At 48.6% G+C, this 24,702-nt stretch overlaps 7 protein-coding genes across 7 annotated transcripts; 4 read left to right on the plus strand and 3 right to left on the minus strand.

Annotated features, from left to right (window-relative positions):
• Positions 1-588: 588 nt before the first annotated feature.
• N7474_000210 (uncharacterized protein) lies at positions 589-1,700 on the plus strand (the record flags this gene model as incomplete). Its single annotated transcript, XM_057191625.1, has 4 exons — positions 589-740; positions 792-1,056; positions 1,113-1,440; positions 1,498-1,700. 4 exons carry the CDS (start codon positions 589-591, stop codon positions 1,698-1,700), a joined length of 948 nt encoding a protein of 315 aa, XP_057056578.1.
• Positions 1,701-7,933: 6,233 nt separating this feature from the next.
• Positions 7,934-8,513, plus strand: N7474_000211 (uncharacterized protein; the record flags this gene model as incomplete). The annotated part of the gene is made up of 2 exons (XM_057191626.1): positions 7,934-8,078; positions 8,134-8,513. 2 exons carry the CDS (start codon positions 7,934-7,936, stop codon positions 8,511-8,513), a joined length of 525 nt encoding a protein of 174 aa, XP_057056579.1.
• Positions 8,514-10,855: 2,342 nt separating this feature from the next.
• Positions 10,856-11,823, minus strand: N7474_000212 (uncharacterized protein; the record flags this gene model as incomplete). The annotated part of the gene is made up of 3 exons (XM_057191627.1): positions 10,856-10,871; positions 10,921-11,076; positions 11,153-11,823. 3 exons carry the CDS (start codon positions 11,821-11,823, stop codon positions 10,856-10,858), a joined length of 843 nt encoding a protein of 280 aa, XP_057056580.1.
• A 919-nt stretch (positions 11,824-12,742) lies between these two features.
• On the plus strand, positions 12,743-14,486 carry N7474_000213 (uncharacterized protein; the record flags this gene model as incomplete). Its single annotated transcript, XM_057191628.1, has 3 exons — positions 12,743-12,887; positions 13,036-14,051; positions 14,121-14,486. 3 exons carry the CDS (start codon positions 12,743-12,745, stop codon positions 14,484-14,486), a joined length of 1,527 nt encoding a protein of 508 aa, XP_057056581.1.
• Positions 14,487-15,561: 1,075 nt separating this feature from the next.
• N7474_000214 (carbohydrate esterase family 1 protein) lies at positions 15,562-16,875 on the plus strand (the record flags this gene model as incomplete). Its single annotated transcript, XM_057191629.1, has 1 exon — positions 15,562-16,875. The coding sequence occupies one exon, from the start codon at positions 15,562-15,564 to the stop codon at positions 16,873-16,875; it is 1,314 nt and encodes a 437-aa protein (XP_057056582.1).
• Positions 16,876-16,925: 50 nt separating this feature from the next.
• Positions 16,926-19,328, minus strand: N7474_000215 (fungal specific transcription factor domain-containing protein; the record flags this gene model as incomplete). The annotated part of the gene is made up of 4 exons (XM_057191630.1): positions 16,926-18,245; positions 18,331-18,540; positions 18,608-19,110; positions 19,220-19,328. The coding sequence occupies 4 exons, from the start codon at positions 19,326-19,328 to the stop codon at positions 16,926-16,928; spliced, it is 2,142 nt and encodes a 713-aa protein (XP_057056583.1).
• A 3,739-nt stretch (positions 19,329-23,067) lies between these two features.
• Positions 23,068-24,488, minus strand: N7474_000216 (co-chaperone SGT1; the record flags this gene model as incomplete). Its single annotated transcript, XM_057191631.1, has 2 exons — positions 23,068-23,631; positions 23,685-24,488. The coding sequence occupies 2 exons, from the start codon at positions 24,486-24,488 to the stop codon at positions 23,068-23,070; spliced, it is 1,368 nt and encodes a 455-aa protein (XP_057056584.1).
• Between the last annotated feature and the right edge of the window lie 214 nt (positions 24,489-24,702).

Genomic DNA, 24,702 nt, shown 5'->3' on the forward strand with positions numbered 1-24,702 from the left:
TGAGCTTAAACGTTAAATTATAGTCTCCGTGTATGTATTTGGTTGGTGAAGTTGCGTGACTTATATAGATTTGAATTGCACCATTACGTCATTAAGTTCGAGAAACACGTTTTAAGCTTGTGGCGTAAATATTCACAAGCTCTCGGCACTGATTGCACGTTGTCGTACTCAAGGAACCTCGTCTGCTGTCCGTACTTAGCGTGCCATAATCGTGTAATCATCAACAACAAGGGTCCGTTTCGGTTGTAGTGAATACTTTTAACCACGGTAGAGAACACGGCGCCGGGATACCAAGATCTGGTGATCCTAAACCAAGGTCCTCAATATATTACGTCATGGCATTTCAAACTTGGCAAATTTATACAGGATTCTACGATAGGATTCCTAATTCGAAGAAGCACATCATCAAAACGTAACACTTCCCCAGTCAGGACCATGCCACTTGTGATTTATTGGTTGAATGTGTATTGTGACATTAGAGATAGGTAATTAGGGTCCACCATGTGAGAGGTTCATATACCTCCGTCAATAGCTTCTTTTATTTTTTTTGTATCGAGCTGAACACCATTCTCTAACACTCCTAAGAATATGGCGTCTCAGGCCCAAAAAACTTTCAAGCTAAACAACGGTGCCCAGATCCCTGCTATCGGACTGGGAACGTGGCAAGACGAGGCTGCTCAAGAGGCTGCGGTTCTTGTAGCTCTCCAGGCCGGCTATCGCCACATAGACACCGCGAGATGGTAATTTGCACATTGTTTCATTGATAAAACACAAGCTAATTTTATGTTTAGCTACGGCACTGAGCCAAGTGTGGGAAAGGCTATCAAACAGAGTGGTGTGCCGCGGAGCGAGATTTTTGTTACTAGCAAGCTGTGGAACAACAAGCACCATCCTGACGATGTTGGTCCGGCGTTACAGCAGACGTTGGATGACTTGGACCTCGAATATCTAGATCTTTTCCTGATGCACTGGCCCGTCGCCTTCAAGCGTGGAGATGATCTTTTCCCTTCTGATAAGGACGGCAACTTGATAACCGAAGACATCGACTATGTCCAGGTTAGTTGTTCTTTCATCCTAAGAAATTCGTTCAATACGTTTCTGACCAAAACAAGACCTATAAAGCGATGGAGGCCCTTGTCAAGTCTGGAAAAACCAAGGCTATTGGGATTAGCAATTTTTCAAAGAAGGAAGTCGAGCGCATTCTCGAGAATGCATCTATTGTTCCAGCAGTCCACCAGATGGAGTTGCACCCATGGCTGCAACAGAAAGAGTTCGCGAAGTTCCACCAGGAGAAGGGTATCCATGTGACTCAATACTCGCCATTTGGTAACCAGAACGAGATTTACGGTGGTCGTGAGGATCACGGCCAGCTAGTGAATGATGAAAAGCTCGTCGAGATTGGGAAGAAATATGGCAAAACCTCAAACCAGGTTGCCTTAGGTAAGCTACCTGCCTTTGTTTCATCCGATTTACTAATAACTGATTGAAATATCCCAGCCTGGGGTATCTCCCATGGACGTTCCGTTATTCCCAAGTCCAAATCGCCAGAGCGAATCGCCCAGAACTTCGACATTGCATTCAAGCTAGACGATGCGGATATCCATGAGATCGATAATCTTGATAAGAAGCTTCGCTTCAACGATTCGAGCAAGGACTTTGGATATGAGCTCTTTACAGACCTTGATGGCAAGCAGAAATAAATTTGCAGAAGCTTATATTGGTCGTTGCTGTGACTCTTGAAGGAAATTGACGATCCGGTGAGACTGCAGGCGGGTCTGTATTGCTTTGGAACGCATCTATGTAGTAGGAAGTGGAATAGAAAGAAGAGACGAACGCACTCAAGGCAGAAAACGCAGCTATCTATAGATGACTATCTGACTAGTGGGAAACCCGGAAGGAGCACGCATGGTAGCCTAAGCTTAATAATATTGTTAAGTGGGCACTGTAGATGTCAAAACCACTCTATGACGGCAAGAATTTGGACTGGTTTCCAGCACCCCTAGATCAGTCGACCGCCCATCCATACGCTCTGAATAATCACTGATAATCTCAATTGTTGGCCATCACGTCATCGCTCTACGAGACAATCCTAGGATGGGGGGAGGCAACTATGCCGCATCGTGTCATCGAGTAGTCGTTACATCTGGCCCCCAATTTTCCAACGACAATCGCAAGGATCATCTGGCTCTAGCGACGTCTTGTGACTTGCGCTAACTAATCCGACCCCTGGTCTAGCCATTCTTTGACGTAGACCCTTGCTTTAAATTCGAAATGTGCTGGGTCTATGAGCATTAAAGCCCTCCGCAGCTCTTTGCCATATCGGCCCTTGGTACCCTACAACTGCTCTGCGTCTGTACTTAGATCATTTAATTAAGTCTTCCTCTCATGATAGGGTGTAGGACCATAATCCCGCGGCCCAAATCGCATGCTCTGATGACATATCCAAGATCCAAGACGGGTTTTATTTCCCTCGGTTACGGCACATCGCATGGCCCGCGTTGAGGATCAGGCGTGGTTAGTGCCCGCCCTCGTCAAGATCTCCTAGATGCGGCTAGATCGGCGGAATTGTTGAAATTAATTGGCAGATCCCGTCGAGCACGGTTCACCCATTTAGCGCCCTCAACCCCTTCGGATGATCTGCTTGCCACTAGCCGCAAAGCCACCATCATATTCGTCATTACTATAATTTGGCTGCATAACTAGTGCATTTACCAGGTGTCTGTACGTGTAAATGTATTACCTACTAGCGGTACAGAGTATGTAATCTGGCGCTGGTGCAGGAGCTGAGATGGATATTCAAAACACGATTGAGATCTCGCATTTATGCCCAGGAGATTTTGAGGCTGATATGGCTGTGTACTGGTCTGCATGAATTTTTTGACAGGTTGAGGCTCTTGGGGTAGGAGGGAAAATTGAAGCCTACATCAACAGAGAATCAACTCGGTAGGAAAGATGTATACAGTCGTGAGATCCTTGCGTGGTCTTTCGGCTTTCATGTAGAATGTATGATTTAACTAGAAAATACAAGTTGAACTGATATTATTTACTGGATTGTCGGATTCTAATACCAGAATGTCTGCAATGGACATCCAGGTATCCGTACACTCCCAACTCTCGTATAGATTGCATATTCCCCACAATTTCATTGCCACGAAAGGTTCTTGGGACTAATTGCGGGCTTCCCTTAGACCATCCAAGGTACTTGAGCCACAGGATATTCGAATGGGGCATTAGGGAACGTACAAGACAAATTCTAGAATAGTCAAGTTAGCATTTGTTTAGTTAAGAAATATTCTCCCTGTGCACATACTCCCTGTAGTGGCATTCCCCTCGGGTATTGTAAAGGGTCTGGTAGTTGTGACCCCATCCGATACTCGGAAGCTGTGCTGACACCCTGAAACGAAGAAACTGTGGCCGAGCCTTCTGGATAGTAGAAGATGTCCTGTATTTGTCCAGCAAAAGTGTACAGTGTCTGATCCCCAGGCGTGGGCAAAGTTTCTGTAGACATGGAAGCAGACAACTCAGCCGGCGAAAACCTGGCCTCGTATGTAGGTTTGTTTTCAGGGCGATAAGTCTGACCATTAACCCACTCGGCAGTTGCAATGGTTGCAATGGTCGAGGTAGTCGAGTTGCTTCCCTCTTTAGTAGTACTATCGGGGTGACTAGTAGAAGGCAAAGATGCCGATTCCGACGGTGTGTTAGAGGTGGTCTCGCTTGCGATTAAGTAAGGGACTCCTTCAGTAGACCGGCTATATACGGAGTCATGCTCACTGCAGGGACTGTGAGCTTGGTAAGATGAGGATGGATGGCTGATAGTATTACTCACTTCTTTTCCATGTGACGCACCAAGTCCTGGGGATGCTCGAAAGCTACCATGCATCCATCCTGAGTACAGTGATAGAGTTTTTTGAGATTATGGCGTATTTCGTGTCGTCTCCTGTGTTCAGCTCGAGTGAAGACCTACAGTATAAAACTATTAGATCGCCAGTCAAACATGTGAGTGCTGAGGACTTACCTTGTCGCACCCAGGATATTTACACGGGTGAACTCGCTTCCCCTTCTTTGCTTTGCTCACACGCTTGGTTCTGGGTGTGTAACTTATAACAAGGGAGCTTGTGTTTGAGCGTTCCCCACCCAAATTTGACCTTCTAGTTCCTTTTGACATGGTAGCGGGGTTAGAGGGATTTGGTAACGTAGTGTGGAAGGACCAAGTATGGAGGAGTTTTCTTGTATGTTAGGAAGGAACGCTTGGCATAGGATGGAAAGAGATTTAAGCGCAGGCGGTACATAGTTCTTATAGAAGTGCCTGAAACCTTCGTATTCGCGACCATCAGGGGTCTGCGTCTGATCGTCTGTTGGGAGCAGTAAGATCGTCCGACCTTTTCACACCCAATGATTCTTTCCTTGCTGGGGTAGTTGCCCTGTGCCGCCCCCAACTTTTAGTTCGTTGGCGGAATATACAGATTTAAATGCATATTGTTTTTTGGGGGAGGGGGAGGGGGAGATGTCACAGCTGAGACTACCACATGGCGCTGCGCCCCTTGCAGGGATGCTAGACGGACACCGAAAAAGGATTATGGGTTAACCATATAAAGCCAATAGCGGTAGCAGCTCGTGACTGCGAAGCGCTAACCACATGATTTGCTGGGATATTGAAACACCATAAAATGGGATTACCAATTAGTACACAGGATGATCAGCCGCTTGAAAGAGTGGTACCCCCCTCGCCATCTAATAGGAATCCTTCGAAGTCTTTAAAGTAAGTGCTCTGCATAAATCAGACATAGCGCACATTTGGCCCTGAAAATATTCTGTGAGGAGATTGCCTCGATGGGAAGCTTCCAGAGAGACCTAGAATGTTCCGGCAAAAGCAATCGAGGTTAGTTCCAAGCATTGATGTCTTGCCACATGAAATCTCTCAACCCAATAGGTATTATAGGAGGGAGGGAAAGATGGGTAGCAACTGACTGCGCTGTATCACTTATACATTGTCCTCGGGGTAATTAACGGCGGTGATCACGAAGATTTTGACCGTCAGAACCACTTGCCTCTTGAGAGAAGATGGGTGCGCCGACTTTAAACCCCGACGTTCAGAGCGAGCTATTTAGGATACTTAGGATACTTTCAATCATTCGCAACATCCTTGCCATACTTGCTACTAACTCGGCCCTTTCTCAGTTGGAAGCTTCATGTCTCACGTAGTGTCCTCATACATCTCCTTGAAATTTTAAATCATCGTACTCTAAGCCGCTAAGTGGGGAGTGACTGTGCCGTATTTTATGCATGGCCAATGAGCACTCTAAGCCGCTAAGTGAGGAGTGACTGTGCCGTATTTTATGCATGGCCAATGAGCACTCTAAGCTGCTAAGTGAGGAGTGACTGTGCCGTATTTTATGCATGGCCAATGAGGAACAATTCGCCTACACTAAGTAGGTTGGGCTTGCAGATTCCGCCCCACTGCCCCACAATATTGTACTTGGCGGCGGATCCGATACCCTGCATCGACGTTTAGTGTCCTCTTGGAGTTAATGGTAGGCATATCCACGTGTAAATACTATCAGCGAGTCAGATGTGACAATGATGCAAACGATGGTATTCAGGCTCTTTATCAAGTCTAATATTTATAGTTACGGAGAAGCGAGAAATCTCTGCAATGTGGGAATTGCAGCCACAGATTCCATAATGGGAGGTCAGGTGAGCGTAATGCGGCAGATGGACCTAGTATATTACCAGGTGGAGAACTGACTCTGACATCTCCTTCTCTTTTTGAACACCCAGAACCTGATCCTCAAGCGCCCGTTGCGTAGCCCCCAGCCCTCTTGCGGCTCAATCGGCTCGATCATAGGTTGCAACAGCCTGAGACATTGGTCTTCAAACTAGCTGATGATCCCTTTCCCCAACCAACCATAATCTGTCCGTAAATTGCTTATGTACGTCGTGTGCTTGGTATCGACTAGCTGGTCGCTCCTTTTGGCTAGTTATACGGAGTTCTACCGAGCCAATGATACTCGATTGATACTGCGATGTCGGGTTGGGTGATCATCTTCCACCTAGTCATTTCCAATTTCTACTTTCTTGCTAATAGTAGCACAGCTTGGAGTAATCTGCAAGTTGAGACGAATTCGGATGCTGTACTGCTGATCCGTTTTGCGCGGCGTTGTAATTAGAAAGTTGCAGAATATGCCCCAGCGTTGTCCCATGTTTCGGCGCGTATCAAGCAGCCAAAGAAAGGAGAAACGGACCTGGAAAGCAAGGTGTTGAGCATATCCTTGGCTTCATTACAGAAGCGCTGGGCCGTGGGAATAAGCACGACCTGATTGGGCATGTGGTGGCGACAGTGCTTTTCTGACTCTGACAGAACCAGGACCTATGAAGCATCTCTGATCTTATCGAAGTTGTAATCAGTTCTTTCTATTCAAATAACAGCAATATGTCATTATTGCCGTCAACAGTGGGTGCACAATAACACTATACGGGTTGTTCTTTAAGATTCATCTCCAGTAGCCATCTATCCAACTAAACTTAGAACTGACCTTCATCATGCTTTCCTGGCAGGAATCAGGCATTCAAATGTTGGCCCAAGCCCGTCGCAGTAGCTATCGACACTGCGACGGATTGGGCGTTGCAAATGACTATTGCTCAAAGGCTGCGAAAGTTTTCGATGGTGAGCCTACTGTAAATCCAGTATTAGGCGCTCAAAATGGACATCTCCAGGTGTCCATGTGTCTCCAAATCTGGCTGGGAAATTGAAATGAAGAGTACCAAGAAGTGTTTCGGGCGCAGACGACAGGGATCCGACATATTCAAGTGATTTTCGGGCATCCTTGACTGTTTTACGCTAGTCGTGGTTCCATTGGTTGTTGTAGGGCCCTTGCATTTTTTAGTACGGATCTTAATGTGGCACCAGGATCGAGGATCTTCATTCTAGGCCGCGTTTCCGATTTACTCTGTTTGGCCCCCTCTTACAATATCGGTGGAAGAACCCCAGGACGAGTACTGCGAATCATTTGCTGGCTGTTGGCCATCTGAAGTGGAAATTCGGTGTGATTCGGGGCGAGAAGTCTCTTTAAAATAATGTGGGAATAGAAGCGCGTACACTTATTTTCATCGAGTAATAGTGTGAAGCGCATAGAGACCTGTGCACGTTATGGCCAGGCTCCCAAAGCTCCTTGGCACGGAGTGTTTGATGGTTGCGGCCAGGCGTTACACAATGACCATGCAAGTCAGGTACCTTCCGTCGCTTGGCAAGCTAAGCATGTGTGGGGTGTGGACCGAATTTCCATAGGGCGAAAGGGGCCGGAGGATCGAGTACGAACCTTATCCCACGTCAGCACGCACAACCGTCGGGTGTTTGCCAGTCGGCCCAATGTTGTCTAAACCTCCCGTAGATAATGACTGATCAGCATCGACAGCTCCTAAAAGTAGGCGATTGGTAGCAGGAGCCGATATACATCCTTGTGCATCTGAAATTTGCCCTGGCTGCTCCTGATCGAACGTCATCATCGAAGGGTTGTCATGCATAACGATCTCTTGTCCTAAAGGCATAAGCATCGAGCCCTGTGCGGGTTCTGGCTGGGTAGGAATGAAGGATCCGAGACTAGCTTGTTCGGGCCGAACATGAGCGTCAGTCTCAGACATGTCCGTGTCGTCGCAAAATTCGGGAAAGAAGGGGATAAACGTATCTCTCTTAACAGTAGAACTAGTCAGATTCTGCGTTCTCATATTATCTTCGAGATATTTTATGTGCCCGAAAACATTCGTAAGACCATCAATATCCCATCAGGGTTGTTTTGTTACCACCAGCACTAATAGTTCCGTTGCGTCTCCTCCTAGCCACGTCACGTTGCTGTAGTAGTCGGATACTGCCTCACGATAATTCTGCTGACTGGTTTTGAATGATCTGATATTTTTTACAACGCTTTCAGACCTTCCGATGCTTCGTTTTCTCAACGCACTGCAGCATAACAAAAGGAGTTCACCTACCAACATGCAAAGCCATAAACAGCGCGAAGTTCAGCCTCACAAAGGCATGGCGGTCGCGAGTCAGAGTGGACAGGACAAGCAGGAAAGTCCAATGCGTACTGACCTTTAGCGCCCGATCTCCCCCGTTAAGCACACTGCTAATAGTAATAGGCGGCAGCCCGGCAACGCGAACCAAAACGTCTTCCCTGACTCCCGGCCACAATGATGGCAGCGTCGGCAACGATCAGGAGTGGAAGGTCGTCGATCACAAGGACGGTAGCGACGACCAGCGATCCATCGTCCCAGACAGATCAAATAGCATGCATTTCGATGTTACCTTGGGGGAGGCGAGATGGAAGCACACGCTATATTCCGTCGACTTCAATCAGTCTGTTCAACATGCCTGTGTCTTCGAGCATCCCGATGAGACTGAATGCTCCTGCGGCTTCACTCAACATGAATCGCAACAAATCAAGTCTACGGAAGAAAAGAGATTTTGGAGCATAGTCAATCTACATGACGTTCGCTTGCTTCAGCTATTCCTTGTATGACCTCATTGAATTATGATAATCTGCGTTCTTGGGAGGAGTGGTCCAGTACTCCGTGATTGGGAATAATCTCTGGTTGGTCGAGGCTTTGCGAGAATGTGAAACATTACAGTATTGCTTCGATAACTTTCGTTTAAACAACATTGCATAATTTACAGGACAAAAGGAATGTCCTGTATTAGAAATGGACCAAGTTAATTGACACATCGCGCGCCGTTGATTGGTGTCACGTAGTGGTAAACCGAATCATATGTTCCTTGAAGCCCAACATGCATCTTTTTTAAGCATGGAACGGGAAGGGCCTCTGGAAAGTTCTACAGACCCTCATTTCCACAACTATTCTTGCAGTTCATCTTCTACCTTGGATCCGTTCAAACTCAGTGTGAGACAGTATGCTGCGAAATAGTATCTACTAATGGTAGACGACGAGCTAAGCTATCCTGTTGGGGAAACCGTGTGCGGGCAATCATCTGAGGTGAAAATGTGCTAGATAACGTACTCTGCCAGGTAGGGTGATCAGAGAGAACGATAGGCAATTACGGTGGTGACTTTTCCTACGGTAAAATGTAAAGGGATTAAGAATAGAATAGTCCGTGTAAGATATCACAAAGAGTTGCGGGGGCACGAAGTAGATAGTCAATAAAGAAACCTGGGGCAAGGAGGGCGAACGGCGGCCTCCAAGGGGAAAACTCGATATCGGAAGAAAATCTGGTAGTTAAACACGCCTGTGTGTACCGTGGTGTGGCCAAAAAGGACGATTGGCCAAACTAGATCATGAAAGTGCATCCCACCACATCTCTACCCACTCTCCTAGGCCACATGCATTTCCTAGCACCCCGATACCCCCCATGCCTACCCAGGGTAAGATATTTTTCATACTGAAGTCATGGATTCAGGCATCAAGTGTCAAGCTCTAGTGCTGGGTCACCTCGTGGTTGCTATAAGCCTTATCGCGTAGCCTTTTTCATTAAAATTATACATATCCCTCAGCTAAGTCACACTCTTGGTGATTTTTGGTTTATCCGGTTTAAACCACGATAGTAAGGTTCGAGGGTCTTTGTTCTTCACCCGTTCGTAAATTATAACGTCTTAAGGCTGGTCCAGACGCGGTTGAAGAATACAGGTAAGAACGCGTGATAGAAAGTTAATTGGGGTGGCAGTGATAGATGATGGCGGGCGATAGGCGAATTACGTTACAAGGAGAAGTGATTATAGAATATTATCGTTGAGATGAAATATATAATCCATCGCATTTGATATGGTGCATTTGATGCGCGACTGGCTTAGGTGCACAACTCGCTTTAGCTAACTAAATATATTTCACTGAAGATATGTGTTCTTGCACACGTTATACTCGCCTTCTTTCCCACTGTTGATGGTGTCCAACGCATGGTCAACCTAAATAGTTTCTTTTCAACAACAATCGTCACGGTTCATCGACCAACTTTACACTCTGTCGCTGAGGAAGGGAAGAGATTAGAATGAATCAAACGCGGGGGCAGGTGATGCACAGATTTCGGAGGCTAATACCACCAAGGACGGCTCGTCTCGAGCAGCACTTCATTTCTAGACGACTAGGAAGCAACCACAACAAATATGAAACTTTCTACTTTGGAAGAATAGCTTGCGTATTGAAACATTACCGGGTTGTCTCTGTGAATGTTTCTAATTTCATCATGTTTTCTGCATATGCATATTCTTGACTCTATCTGGCCATGTCAGCCTCCAAGGAACTCAATATCCACGGCGATGAAATTGATCTACAAGGGTTTAGGAGATCAGGGAGAGGTGAGCTAATAAAGAGTCTTGTCTTGGTTAAATGAGCGGAAAGTAGCCCCTCTTTGGTTCTAATTGGGTAATTAGTTAACCACCTATTTTCTTACTCATGAAACAACGCACTGAAGAGTACGGGGTCTGTCGACTCAACTGGCTTTTCTCAACCAAAATTGCATCGCTGAACCGAACCGCTGAAGCTGCAAGTCAACTCGCAGGAACAACTTTTAGAGGACAGCTTGTGATTCCCATTTCAGGCATTTTTCCGTATTGAAAGGGCCCGATAACCTCAAAGTCACTTGTGTTCCTCAGAATAACCCTGAGAGCAGTTTGTAAAGCCCTATCTATAGTTAATCCTCGAAGTGTAGCCAATTGAAGGAAAGAGGGATGCGGGGTAGTTTCCACCTACATTCTCGCCAGCGGCATGCCAGCACATCGGTGCCTACCCTTACCAAATCCAAGATGTGAAGTGATATTTGGACGCCCAAGCACAAATTTATGGGGATCTTCAAAGATGGTAGGATCACGGTTCGCAGCAGCATAGGTCATGGATATAGGTTCATGGGCACGGATCAATCGCCCATGGAGCTGGACTGATGTAGTAGGGGTTCGGCAAAATCCCCTGTACGGGACGTACAGACGAACGAACTCTTCTACAGCAGCCGGAATGAGTGAGGAATCTTGCCGAAGAGCCTGCTGCAAAGACTTATCGCGAGATAGATGGTTGCACATACTTCCGATGAGGATCGGGGGAGCCACCATGCCAACTACTAGCGACTGGCGTAGACAACCACTAGTAAAGAGTTAGCAAAGTGAAATCTCAAGCCCAAGTACGGGTCACAATAGGTATAAAGTAGTTCAAAAATTACATTAACAGTTCGTCGGATAATGGCTGTCCTTCAGCATCCTTTTCTAGCAATAGAGAGGAGGCAGGGTCTTGTTCGGGATCTCTAGGGAAATTCCGTCTGTCCTGGAATAGAGCTTTTGCCATGTCGTACATTGTCTCCGAATGGATTGTTGTCTCGGAGCCATTTTGCTCTCGCCAGGCATTGATCCACTTTGAGGCCGTTTCGGCCAACTTAGGTGCTAGCTCATCGGAGAGATTCAACCAGCTGACTTCAACCCAAGCGGCGTACGATGCGGCAAACTCGGCACATATATCTGCCTTGCCCTTCTGTAAAACTTTGGCAAACTCACGCTCCGCATGTTCTGTTAGGATCGGCTCGAGGCGTAGAATTCTAGCTGGTTTTAGGGTTCGATCGAGAGCGGTCCGGTAGGGTGTATGGGCCGGAGGATCAGTGTTCAGTGGCGGCCGGCGAATGCCGCGTGGGTCACTTGGAATGACTGCCTTCACAGAAGATATGAATGAACGGGAGTCAGAAGCGCAATTCTTGACATCTTCGTATCGAGAAAGCATCCAGAATCCTCCATTCTCGGAGGTGTGTGCCACAGGACACTGAGATCTTAGGTGATCAAACTGCGCATGGATCTCGGCGGGATCATTGCTCTCAATCAAACGAAAATCGTCAACAGCGGCCATGTTATCCGTCAAATTATTATGTATTCGAGAATAGAAAGTGGGAATACCTGTCAAAGTCCCAGGTATATATAATACTCCAAATTGGGGGAAGCGCTGGTATAGTTAAAAGGGCATTTCGGGGCATGGGGTCATGTGAGACGAAGTGGGAGAGTGGGGAACAAAAGAATTTCGAACTTCCTCGTTGCAAGTGGGACGAATATGTCTGGTGGGTGAAGAAAGTCGATGTCATCCCCATCGTAGGGAAACTCAGGACTGATCAGTCGAATTCGCCGTTGGTGGAGGAATAGGTACGTACTGAGATTTGGACACCTTGCAAGACTTCACACAGGATTATTCGCCTCACATTGCCTATTTCCCCACAACCTCTTGCATCTCCTGCGCAACGTCCCATTAAATGGAAAGTCCGCGTAAGAGGTTTCCGATCGAACCAAGCTTGTCCGATAGGCTTCGCGCTTCTCAAATCAGTTCCTAGAAAATTTCCCTTGCTCTCCAAAGGAACATAATAGTATTGTGTACTTTCAATGTCCCTTTATTTGCGCCCAGGGTCGAGTTCTCCTACGTGTTCTCTCATGCCTGTGTCATACTTTTATTACCAGCTTTCATCGCAACCTTGCGTTTTTTCTTCTTCCTCGAAGGTGTTTCTTTTTTGAGTATAGCCGCTTGCAAGCGGAGGATCTGAGAAAAGGTGTACTTTTCTTATTTCCCCGCATTGTGAGCATCATCGCCACATTTAGTTAGTATATCTCAGAACAGCGGGGAGTAGAAAGCCACCTTGTGGGGAAACCCAACCCCTAGGTTTCCCCAGGTTTAGTTCGGATTAGAATAAAGAGGAAGCTGGCCTCATGAGTTAGCTGCTTATTGAAAGGTGCCACCATCTCACCATCAACGGCTACTCTTTTGTACTTTGCGAGGAATTACCATGGAAGATACATCATCCGTATCGAAAATCGCCGAACGTGGAGAGGTACACGTGGAAAAGCTTGACAGTGCTGGATCCCTCTCTACGCCGCTTTCTACCACGGACCATTATGAACCGACTTCCGATGAAGAAAAGGCTTTAGATAGTCGGATTAATCTCAAACTCGATCTTTCTGTTATTACAATCCTTTCAGTGGGGTTCATTTTATGTGGAAGCAAGTTCTATTTTTTTATTTTTTTTTATTTTTTTTTTCCGATTCCTCTGCTTAAATCGGTTAGCTAACAAGAGCATAGTTGATAAAACCAACATCGGGTATGTCGCCACAAGCACTTTTATCAGCGACGCACACTTGTCCAAAAACGCCGTCGGCGATTCACTGTCCCTCTTCTCAGCAACTTACGTGCCGTTACAACCGCTTTCGGTGCTTGCTGCGCGGAGGTTCGGTCCTAAATACTGGATCGCTGGTCTTCTTATCACATGGGGAATGTTATGCATGTGTCATGCTGCAATCCAAAATCAGTCGACCCTGATTGCTCTCCGACTGCTTCTTGGTGCTGCGGAAAGTGGATTCACCCCGTCTAGCTTCTACCTTATGTCTACTATCTATCCGAAGTACATTCTTGGTCTTCGAATGGGCATTTTTTCCGGCATGTACGCTGTTGCTGGGGCCTGCGCAGGGCTCATTGCATATGGATTACTTCAAGTTAGCTCAACACATATCAAGGGATGGCAAGTATTATTTCTGCTTGAAGGTGGCATTACCGTCATAGTGGGCATTGCAGTCTTGATTCTAATCCCAGCAAGACTTGAAACCTGCTGGTTTTTGACTTACAGAGAACGCAAACATGCGATTCACCGGATGAGGATTGACCAAGCGTCTACTCATGACATGAATTCTGAAAATGGTTTTAACCCCCGGGATATCACCGATGTTCTCAAAGATTGGAAGAAAATTTTAATTGTGATTTTCAATATCCTTGGGGTACTTCCTGTCAATGCCTTCACTACCTTCCTGCCGCTGATCGTTGAAGGCATGGGCTATGATGGAATCGATGCAACATTAATGAGCGTTTCGCCATTCGTTGCTGGCGCAGTGGTTCTTGTTTTTATTGTATGGTCGAGTGATCGGTCTAGAGATCGATCAGGGCACATTGTTGGAGGAATGGTATTGGCGCTCATTGGATGCATTGTTATGGCAACTTCAAACAACCCTCACCTGCGCTATGGTTTCTCACATGTGTGCATGGCTGGAATATTTGTTTCTGGACCCCTTACAGCTGCATGGCTCGCAGGAAACACACCTTTGATGGTATGGAAATATACCTAAGAAACGAGAGTCTGACTCGGGGAAGATTAGAACTAACATGCTTATATATAGGGCCCTCGATCTTTTATTCTTGGCCTTAATGGTTATACAAACGTTGGAGGAGTGATTGCCGGGCAGTTATACTTGGCAAAGTACTCTCCGGATTGTGAGTTGTTCATGTTCAAAACATTGACACAACGATATCTCCATACTGATTTCATGATGTTCTTCTCGTTAGATAAACTTCCTCTTATCATCACTGTTATTTTGATTGCCGTTGGCATTGCTGGACTACTTGGAATTCGGTTTGCATATATGAGGACGAACCGCTGGAGACTCCAGAAATTGGCAAGCACGGACGAAGCAACGCTCGAGGCGGAGGCAAATGCAGATGGTCGTAGGGGCGACCAACGGTATACTTTTACCTACGGATATTGATTGCTTTCTTTCATCAAATCCGGAGACTCTGAAGAAGGATGATTGAGTCTTTCGCTTTGACTATCAATGCAGTGGTGATTGTTTTGAAATATATATCATTCGAATTAAGCTTTGCTCTTCTCATTTCTGTAGGGAATGAAAATACATTGAGAGTGATAACAAACATCTTCATAAACAGACACAATGTTTCTCGGCCCGTATCCGAAACCACCATAATCTGCAGTTGGCCAAGTCGTAAACCACCCCTTTCTAAAAGTAGTTCCCTTTTATTTCCAGAACGACTGTGTGTCATATAATACTGTATCTAACAGGGAAACACTATACATCTGCGACCTCGATGCCCCTCTATTACCTGTTCTTTGCCCTAACGTTCATCCCTGTGCAGTGCCAGTAGAAAATACACCTTTCGCAGTGGGGGTACTGTAGGCGTAGCTCAGACAGGACTCTCGCACCGGGTTCGTACCAAAGTGACGCTTGTACGGCATGCTCGTGTACGTACATGGATATACACAGTTGCGGTAGCCTGTATATCGCTCAGCAATTGGTCGGGATAAATGATTACACACATATATACACACACTCGTGTAGCTAGAGGGGTTTAAAATTTAAGTAACAAGCCTATGTAATTTCTCTTAAAAGTCATCAAACTATAACAAGAAGGATGTGGGTAACGAATTATTAACAAGTCCTGCAGAACTAATTACCGTCTCGCGTCGCTGAGTTTTCTCAACGGAAGACAGATGGCCGAGCTGAGTCCATCGAATCATTTAGGAATGCTCGACCGGAGGGAGGGCCAGCAAATACACGATAATCAGGAGCCGACCGAAAGTGCCGAACAGACAGCTTTTCCCCACAACGACGCTATGGAAGATCTACTTTTCCCCGGACTTCCCCACCTCCGCTTGCATGGCTTATTTCTCCCCAGATTCTATTTAGCCGCAGATCCCCACAGCTCCAGAAATAGCCAAGATATGGCGGATAAGCAGTGATTTAAGTATTATAACGATGCCCTCCTTCCTTTGAATGCCCAGCTCTACTTCGTTATAATCAGCAAAATCACGTTCTACCTCTCACTATGAGCGTCTTCCACCTCTTTCTGCTCGTCTCCTCGGCGTATCTCACATCGTCAGCCGTGATGGTCAATCCAAGCGCCCAGAGTCCAACGGGGTACGAGGTGACCTTTACCTACGTCAACGAACATGCCCGCAACGTACTGATGGGAGGAGACATCTACTCCTTCACCGACCAGTGGCACACAACTCCCCAGTATAACGCCGGCTTCGACCTGCACGGCTATAAACCCGGCGATTTCCTGGCTCCTGTTGACCCCAACTTCGGCCCCGGTAGCAAAAATCCGGGGTACCAAATGATCAAGAAAGAGCACGGCATGTGGACTTACACAACCTACTTCCCGTCTGGCACATTTACGTACAACTTCATGCCCGACTGCGACTTTGCCCCGAATTGCAGCGCCGCCGGCCAGGTGGTTATCGATCCGGACAACCCTCCAATACAGAACTACCCCGGCCAGCAGAACTACTCCATCTTCCAGGTGTCATTTGACTCCCGCCATCAGAGCTACGCAGCTTTCGATCTCGACTTCTCCTACCAGCTACCCATAACCTCCAAATCTCTTACCGGTACCCTCTTCTTCGTCAACTACACCTCCCCGGGGTCACCCGTCCCCGCCCCAAACATCAACGACTACGCCATCTACCTGCCCGCAGAGTACGGCCACATCCGCGGCAAAAAATATCCCCTCTTCTATCTCTGCCATGGCGGCAGCGGCAACAGTGCCGACTGGCCGAACCGAGCGCGGGTGCAGTACATCCTTGACCGGCTTATCGCGGAGGGACACATCCCGCCCACAGTGGTGGTGATGCCCTCGTGGAACGCGTACATAGGCGTCAGCTTTGTATCTATCAGGGAGGACTTCATGGCATATCTGTTCCCGCACATCGAGCAAACCTGGGAAGTCACCACGGGCTCAGACCAGAGGGCCTTCGCGGGCCTATCTCTGGGTAGTGCGCTGACCTACGAGATGTACATCAATGCGACGAGCTACTTTGGCTACTTCGGGGTCATGTCAGGGGCGCTGCTGCCTGGGGCGCCGCAGAGCGATTACGTCAATGCGACGATGTTGAAGGCGAATCCGGCGCTGGGAGATAGGGGAATTTACGTGGGGTTTGGGTTGTATGATATTGCGTTTCCTGACACTAGGCAGTTGCAGTATGCGTTTGACGCGCTGCACATACCGTATGTCACGAGGGTGGTGCCATGGGGGGCGCACTATTTTAATACTTGGCAGGATGCGCTGTGGAACTTTGGAAGGATTGTGCTGTGGAAGAAGAGGCCGCTCACAGTCGAGGCCGGACATGGGGTGGCGTAAGCCAAATGAGCGCTATTATACAGATGTTGCCAGACATGTATGGAGCATTGTTATTGCAAATCACACCGCAGCTCCCACGCCTCTATCACTTCCTCCATCTCCCGAGTCACGCCCCACTGTATCGACAGACTACCAAGGAGAATCCGAAGCGAGCTAAGTTCATACAACAAGTTCCGCATCTCGCAATCCCTTTCTCCCGCCATTCTCCCAAGCTTCCCTTCAAGGAAATCCCGCGTCCTACTATCCACCTTTCCCATCTCCTCCTCCAGCCCCAGCACCACATCCCAATCCACCACCCCCGGCAACCGCACCTTCGAAATTCCCGCCAGCGCAAACGATCCATACGTGGACGCCGCCGCAAACAACGCCCCGGGGAGGTACACATCGTGCGCCAGACCCAGCGGCATCTGGCTTGCAACGAGCTGGATCTGCAGCGCATGCAGTAGGCCCTTCCTCCCAGCCAGGCTCTGCACCCACCGGGCGGGGTCGACGGCCGACTCCAACCGCTTCTCCCCGCCGAAGATGCCCTGCGGGATGCCCAGCTGGTCGCACATCCGGCGGGTGCCGCGTGCCGTACTGTTCAGGTCAAGGCAGACGGCGTGAAAACGCAGAAGGCCGATGGAGCGATCAGTTGGGCTGAGATGATCGCTGTAGAGGATGTGGTGGCGCATTGTTCGGAGCGCGATGTGGATTTGCGGGAGGGAAGGGATCACCACTGGAGGGAGCTCAGATCTCCTTGCTTCAGCAGCTAGGGCGTTCAAGATCTCGAGAATGATTCGTATGTCGAAGAGCATGACGCTGGAAGGAATAATAGACGGCGATGTTGCGGCGGGGTCAAAGAGAGTGTGACACAGATCGCAGAACCGAAGGGTGCTGACCCGATGCCTGCCATTCCTGGTCATCTGGCGGATCCATTTGTCGGCGCAGTCGGCGTTGAAGGCATCCTCGTCGGCCGGCAGCGGCAGCGAGTTGGTCGGGAGCCACGTGTTGACCGGGTTGCCGCTGAACTGCGACACCACGCCGTCAATGATGCAGAGCCCGAGAAGGGCCCGCAGCTGCGTCTCTCGCGCCACCCAGGCCTTCCATGCAAGGGCTTTGACCTCCTCTGGGGAGTCCTCAAACGGCACCCGCGGCATAGCTGGGATGTCGTATATGCCGCAGTATTGTGCCCAGTGCATGCTGAGTCCGTAGAAGGTCTGGCTTGTCATGCGAAGAATGCGGTTCTGCGACAGCGCGGCGTAGGTCTGGCTCAGCAGCGAGGTCAAGACAAGCTGTACCCCGCTGCAGGGGTCGTGCTCTCTCTTCTGGCTGATCATGACGGGCCAGGACGTTGCGATGGCGGTGTATGCGAGTCGCCAGAGGGCCTCGCCCTGCGTAGACGGTTAGTCAGCCCGTTTGTGTCGAGACAGTGTCAAACATGTTGATAGATAAATCTTGGTTGCTAAGGTACCCTACCTTTGCCGTGGCTTGTTCGCTCCGGAGAAAGAGCGAACCCAGCGCAATGGCGTTCAGCAGCAGAGGCGCCGAGCAGTCCCGGAACACGAAGGTGGACCGGTGGATGACAGGGAAGATGGGAATGAATTTGGTGAAGAACATGTGCAAGCTGCTGTCTAGAAAGCGAGGCGTCAACTCAGCCAGTTCGGGCGGTGCTGTCACGCTGGAGAACTGCCATAGGGTCAATAAGGAACTAGTTAACGATTCCTGAAGAAGGATGTGATTGTTATGTGCCTACTGTATTGCTGATGAGCCCATTTACCGTCTGGACTGCCCTATGTCCGTCTTGGGCATTTTGATGCTCGTCAGATGGGGGCGCGTCCTCGGAGCCCGGAGCGTTCTGAAGTCTAACGTGAGCTATTATCTCGTTGAGGATACTCGTGGAAGCTGGGGCTTCGGCAAGCGGAGCGGCAACTTGGTCCCATGCCGTTGAGTCCAAGGACGTGAGACTCTGGAAGAAACTCTGCGTGTCGGGCCAAAGCAGCGATGAGTGGTCGTCAATTGGGAGATATCGGTCATCCGACGACAACCCCTCAGCGACCAGGCTGGCCGAGCTGACGGCTGTTATTACATCGGCATGATGTGATGGAATAGACTGCTGAACCGCGCCTGTTGACTCGGCCGGTTCCCGACCACGATGACCCCTGACGTGTCTTGTCAAAACATCGGCACGCGAGAAGCCTCGATGGCATATCGAGCATTTGAACGGCTTGGCACCCGTGTCTTGGTGGTCTGTCAGTCCTTCGGTAGATTCAGTCAGACTTGCAACTTGTAATCACACACGCGTTATCTCGTGTCTCTACAAACCAACATTAGTGGAGGACGTGGAGGACTTGTCCGGGGCCGAAACTGAGCCTGCTTACTTGGAGGTGCTCCTTCTTCCCGTATTTGCGACGACATACAGAGCATTCGAAGACACTGCCACCACGAGTGCGGGTGGCTGAGTGTTTGCTGGCCATTACCGCATCCAGAGCAGAAGATGATGTGGGAGAAGCGGGAGAAATGAGAAACGTGCATGCACCGGGGCTGGGTTTGGTGGGTGAAGTTTGAAGGCTCTGTCCTCTTTTGGAATTTCCCCGCAGCTAGTTGCATTGATTCCGGATTCCGAAGGAAGTGACAACTGCCGACCGCCAAAGGTGAGCGGCAAATTCGAACGGCTCACTGACTGGAGGATCATCAGTGGGTGTTAGCGTGTTGAACGCGGGGGTGGGGAGACCCTAATTGACTAGGGGGCCGCTCACTTCTCGGGCAGGTGGTACTCTATCCCCTGCCAATAATTAAATTCAGTGAACTCTACAGGAGGACATATGGACATACAGACAGCCAATATAGACGGATCACGAGTCATCCCTGAATTACTCGAAAGCCTTAATGAGCGCATCTCTAGAGGGTGTCTTAAGAAAGATTGATTACGTATCCTCGACGATTTGGTTCATATAATATCGGAAAACGTCACCTCTAGTATGCCCCATAATATGATTCCGTTTATGTTCCGTTTTATTAGCTTGCAATAAACACGTTAGCCACGAAACGCAAAAGCCTTAGGCTAGTAAGAACTTACGATCTAACTAGCGGCGGCGCCCTTTCTGTACTTGTATAGCGAGCTGAGATCTTTAAGGCCTATAACAGGGGAGTTATCTCGTCTTACGTCTCAGGCCCCCACATGAAGTCAAACACCCCAGAAGAATTACATCCACGAAGCTTTGACGCGCTACGAACGACTCTTCATATAACTAGACATAAACATTTCAGCTCGAGGTGATCAAAAGAAATGGCGGCCCTAGTGCAAGATTTGTCGAGGAAACCGAGGCTTATCGCTCATCATGAATAAACTTACCCGAGGATGCACGGATTAAGAAAGTCATATTCACGACGGGAGCCAGATACATCACCAATCATCTTTTCCAGAGGGCTATAATATTTAAGGCCTAATTGAAGCCTGGTCTAATAGATTCACACTTACCACCCTGCAGGAGGACGGTTCAAGGTCGATCCCGATTGGAAATCGAGCAAAGAGAACATGCTCAGAGATATGGCTTTACCTAGAAAATTCTCTTGAAAAAAAGGAGATCGATTTGGTAAGGGCGTTTTTGCCGCAATCTGCAGGCGCCAAACAGATTACCAACAAGGTCAGGAGGGGCGGTGGAACAACTCGTTGTGCCAACACAAGGCTGGACAAGCGAATCGCTCCCCCAAAACACTTACTATTAAGTTCGAGAGTAACATCAACAATACTTGACCTGATAGAATGTGACCGGAGCTCCGCTTAGTGGGCACTAAAAGGCCAGCGACTAGAGTATCTACTCCTCTTTAGTAACCCTGATCGTTAATTTAATATTTTGAGGTTTTCACATACGAAGAAGCAATCAAATTGACTCTAAAGAAGATAATATAGCAAGTATTTTCGATTGCCCACTTTTTTTCTTAGCGCGTTGCATGAAAGCGAACCGCTTGAAATATACCATTCCCGATCGGCAAGGAGACCCATTACATCTAGCCACAACGCTTGCCAATCGACCAAAGAACCATCTTTCCTGAGTTCAGCTAACTCGAAGACTAAATCTTCGTTGCGTCTTCTCTGCCAAAACCAATTGGGCAAAGTCCATTGAAATGCTAAGAGCATATTGCGAAAATTCTCAACATCAGAATTTGTATATTTGACGGGGCAAACATGCGCCGCGACCATAATAGCAACATCTAAGGGTACCCTGTGAAATGAGGAATAAAGACGTCTGGATTTGAGTGACAGTGTGGCTTTGAGATTCTTTCGTGGGCTAGGAGTTGTTTTAATAGCCTCCGGCGAGCTTGCTAGTTGATTAGGACGTTTTGCGCGGTTAATCGCTTGTGCAATTTCGGGCACCACCAGCGGATTTTTGAAAATATCGCAGCCATATCGAAACCCCATTGGCACGGGGCTCCAGAAAGCGTGGTCGTCTATTCCCCATAATTCATTATGGCTCCAGTGTTTTCGGCAAGCTCGAATAAATCTCTCGAGCTTAGTCTCAATAAACGCAGTTCCTTTCTCGAAGACCTGGTCTAGCAGCACCCAGCAGTGGGCATGCACGAGGTATCCAATTTGTCTTTCTTTGAATCTGTGCGGCTGTCTTCCGATGTTTGCAGTATTGAAATAAGCGAAGGAGGGAGTGTTGTAATTAGGTTGTTTTTGGCTTCCACCGATTCGTGCTATATGTGGATCATGTGGGACACAGTGTCCAATCGCAGACCCCCGCATTATATTAATGCCTGTAAGCCTGTACTTCGTATTAGGTCCCTTGATGACTGCGCAAGTTAGGGTAAATTTCCATATGCTTTGAAGTATCTAGGTAGGCAAGACCCACTAGCTCGACAAGAGCATGTCCACAGCCGTGGGAACTTATGGAAATGTGCCCTTTCTACCTCGTCGGACGGGACCATCACATGCTCCAGCTGGGTTTTTCTGTGAATCTTCCATATATCCTCCCTGAATACCACACCAGGGTGGCAGGAACCTGTCACTGGAGGACTGTGTAGGCCTGGAACGAGGACTCCACATAGGAGACATGTTCCCTCGTAATCGCAAGGTTCGCCGGCGGGCGCCTGTTTGTTGCTGGCGTTATAAGCCATGCTGTTGCTGACGTTATATTATCAGACCTTGACTTGCACCGGATGCTTTTGAACGTCAAGAGATGTTCGTGGAAATGTTGATGGCCAAAAAAGCTTTCTGTTGTAGAAATATAATGGATGCCATCTTGGGCTTATGTCACAATTAATGGTCGACTGTCTTGATCAGATGTTTGCAAGGGGATATAAGGTAATGGAGCCTTGGTAGATTTAAAGTTAGAATCCTGTGGACTCTAGGATGTATACCGCCCGCCTCCCACGGCTCGAGGAAGTGAAGATTGCCTAGTTCTCGCTTACATTCGTAGGTAGATGGATTGAGTGCCGTCGGTTGGACTTTCCCTGCGGGTGTGAGGAGATCGAAGCTGTCCGGTGGTAGTACAGGGCTCAGACGAGCCCGGAGGCGAAGGGAGGCTCCCTTGTTCACACAAAACAGCTATTTGGGCACATGAGGGAAAGATTGGATGAATCGGTTAATCGACGTCTTGGAAACTCTCAAATGGAAAGAAGATGGAAGAGTAGAATGTTGGGATAATATGTTGTCGGCATGTCATCACGGTGGATCTATGAATCAATGTTTATATAGCACTAAACTGCTTTCGATGTTTGACATTTTCGGTATTGTGCGGTCATTTCGCGTACTATGGGTGTTTTTTTACAATAAAATGGATGGCTGGATTATCCTTAGAATGTCAGACTTCTTCTATCATATCACCACTTGGATAATAAGTGGCCGACCCATTGTCTACCTGGATTCGATCTATTCTTCAGTTGTGCGGGATGATTTGCGGCTACATGATTTGGCAGGGGTGAGATGAGCTTAATCGGAGGTTTTTTAACAATCAGGAGTTCTTCGATCAAGACGAGGTTCTTGTCGGCCGGAATGAGGTTACCTAAAAACTTCCCACGTCCAAGGTTTATATGGGTTGTTGGCTCGGCTCGTCTTTTTCGAAGCGGTAGAAAAATGAGAAGTTATTAGGATGATGAACCAACTACGACACACATATGTACTGGAATCCGACTGGTTGAGCATGAATGAGCAATCAGGATATCATAAACACCTAGCGCTTGATGCGAACACAAACAAAAGCATCATCAGGATCAGCTCGGCGGGTGAGGCTCCACCTTCCCTTTGGCAACCTCCTGCCAATTCGTGCTCAGCGACGTCCCTTGGCTCTCAACGTAGCTCTTCATCATCGCGCGGCGGGTATCCGGGTCCGCACCAGCATACAGTTTCTTAAAAAAGCCGTCCACCGCATCGCCGCCGAGTTCAGAGTCTACAGACTCAGCGTCTGACACGTCGCCTTCACCATTTCCCTCTTCGTCAGTGCTCTTCTTCTTCTTGTCTTTGGATTTCTTCGCAGTCAATGACGACGCGACCTTATCCCAGTCCTTTGCGCCGTGGCGCGATGAAGTCGGATATGCCGGGCCGGACGAAGTAGATGGAGCTGCCGCGGCGGGCCGATCAGCGAGAGTTGTTGCCGGGGTTGAAGTGGATGCTTCCAGTGCGTTCCATTTCTGGCCGGCAACTTGCTTCTGCAGCGTGATTTCAATCTTGGTGCTCATTACCGACACTTTGGAGGCGGATGGATCGATGCGCGCATACAGCGGGTCGAGAGTGAAGGCGTACTCTGCGCCCGAGGGAAGTGGGAATTGGAGAGACGCCTTGAGAACATTGTTAGTCTATTGGCCTTTTTGCTTGAAGGGTTTAAACATACCGAGTCATCTTTTAGCTCCACCTCGACGCTGTCCTTCGCTATTCCCTTCACGTACAACGTCACCACCACGGAGTCCTGGGACTGATACCACTCGTGTCGGACCTTCTCTGGGGCTGTTGGTGCAGAACTGGGCTTGTTTGGGTCTGCAACAGCTGGCTCTGAGCTGGAACCAGTATCCTTCGACGCAGTCGTAGCAGCAGCAGTACCACCACCACCAGTAGTTTGTTGAACCGACTTCCCCGCCCTCAAAGCCTCCCACTGTGCCTTCAGCTCCTTTTCCGACGGCACATGGACATCTCCCGGAAACTCCGGCACAGAGACAATGGTCTGCTCATGCCCCTCACCCAGCTCATTCAACTTGCGCCGAACCTTAGCCATCCAAATGGGCAGTTCCGCAAACGCATTCTTCTTCCCCCCGGCCCCAGACATGGCAGCCTTGATACCCTCCGATTTATCTTTCTCCTCCTCAGTCTTGGTCTTCTCCTCCACAATCCCAAAGACATACGCCGCATCCGCATACCGCTCGAGCTGGTACAGGGCGACGCCGCGACGCATCTGCGCCGCGAGGATGAGCTCGCGCTTGCCGCGGTCTCGGGCGAGAACTAGTGCAACCTCGGCATCGTGGAGCGCGGATTTGCTGTCTGGGCCGCCGTCTGCGGGCTTGAGGCGCGAGTATGCCGTTGAGCGTTGGAGGTAGTAGGGTGGGGCGCGGGGAAGCTCGGTGAGGGCGCGTGTGTAGTGCTGGATTGCGAGGGGGCAGTTGCTTTCGGACAGGGCTTTCTCACCCTGGCTGGCGGCGTTCATGGTTGGTGATGTTTAGTTGGGAAGTGGTGGAGGAAGGCGAGTTGGAGGTGGGGAGGAAAGAGATGAAGTGGAGAAAGAAAGTGGTGGAATCAAAAACAAACAGAACAAGATATTACATCATCCCATAAGAAATGTTATTATTTATTTACAGAGTAAAGTCAGCTATTGTCGCTAACTAACAGCTGGACTATTAAGTGGAGGATTATTAGACGGC

This window comes from Penicillium riverlandense (assembly GCF_028828495.1).
Source record: "Penicillium riverlandense strain IBT 135883 chromosome Unknown utg000001l_segment0_segment0, whole genome shotgun sequence".
NCBI lineage: Eukaryota > Fungi > Ascomycota > Eurotiomycetes > Eurotiales > Aspergillaceae > Penicillium > Penicillium riverlandense.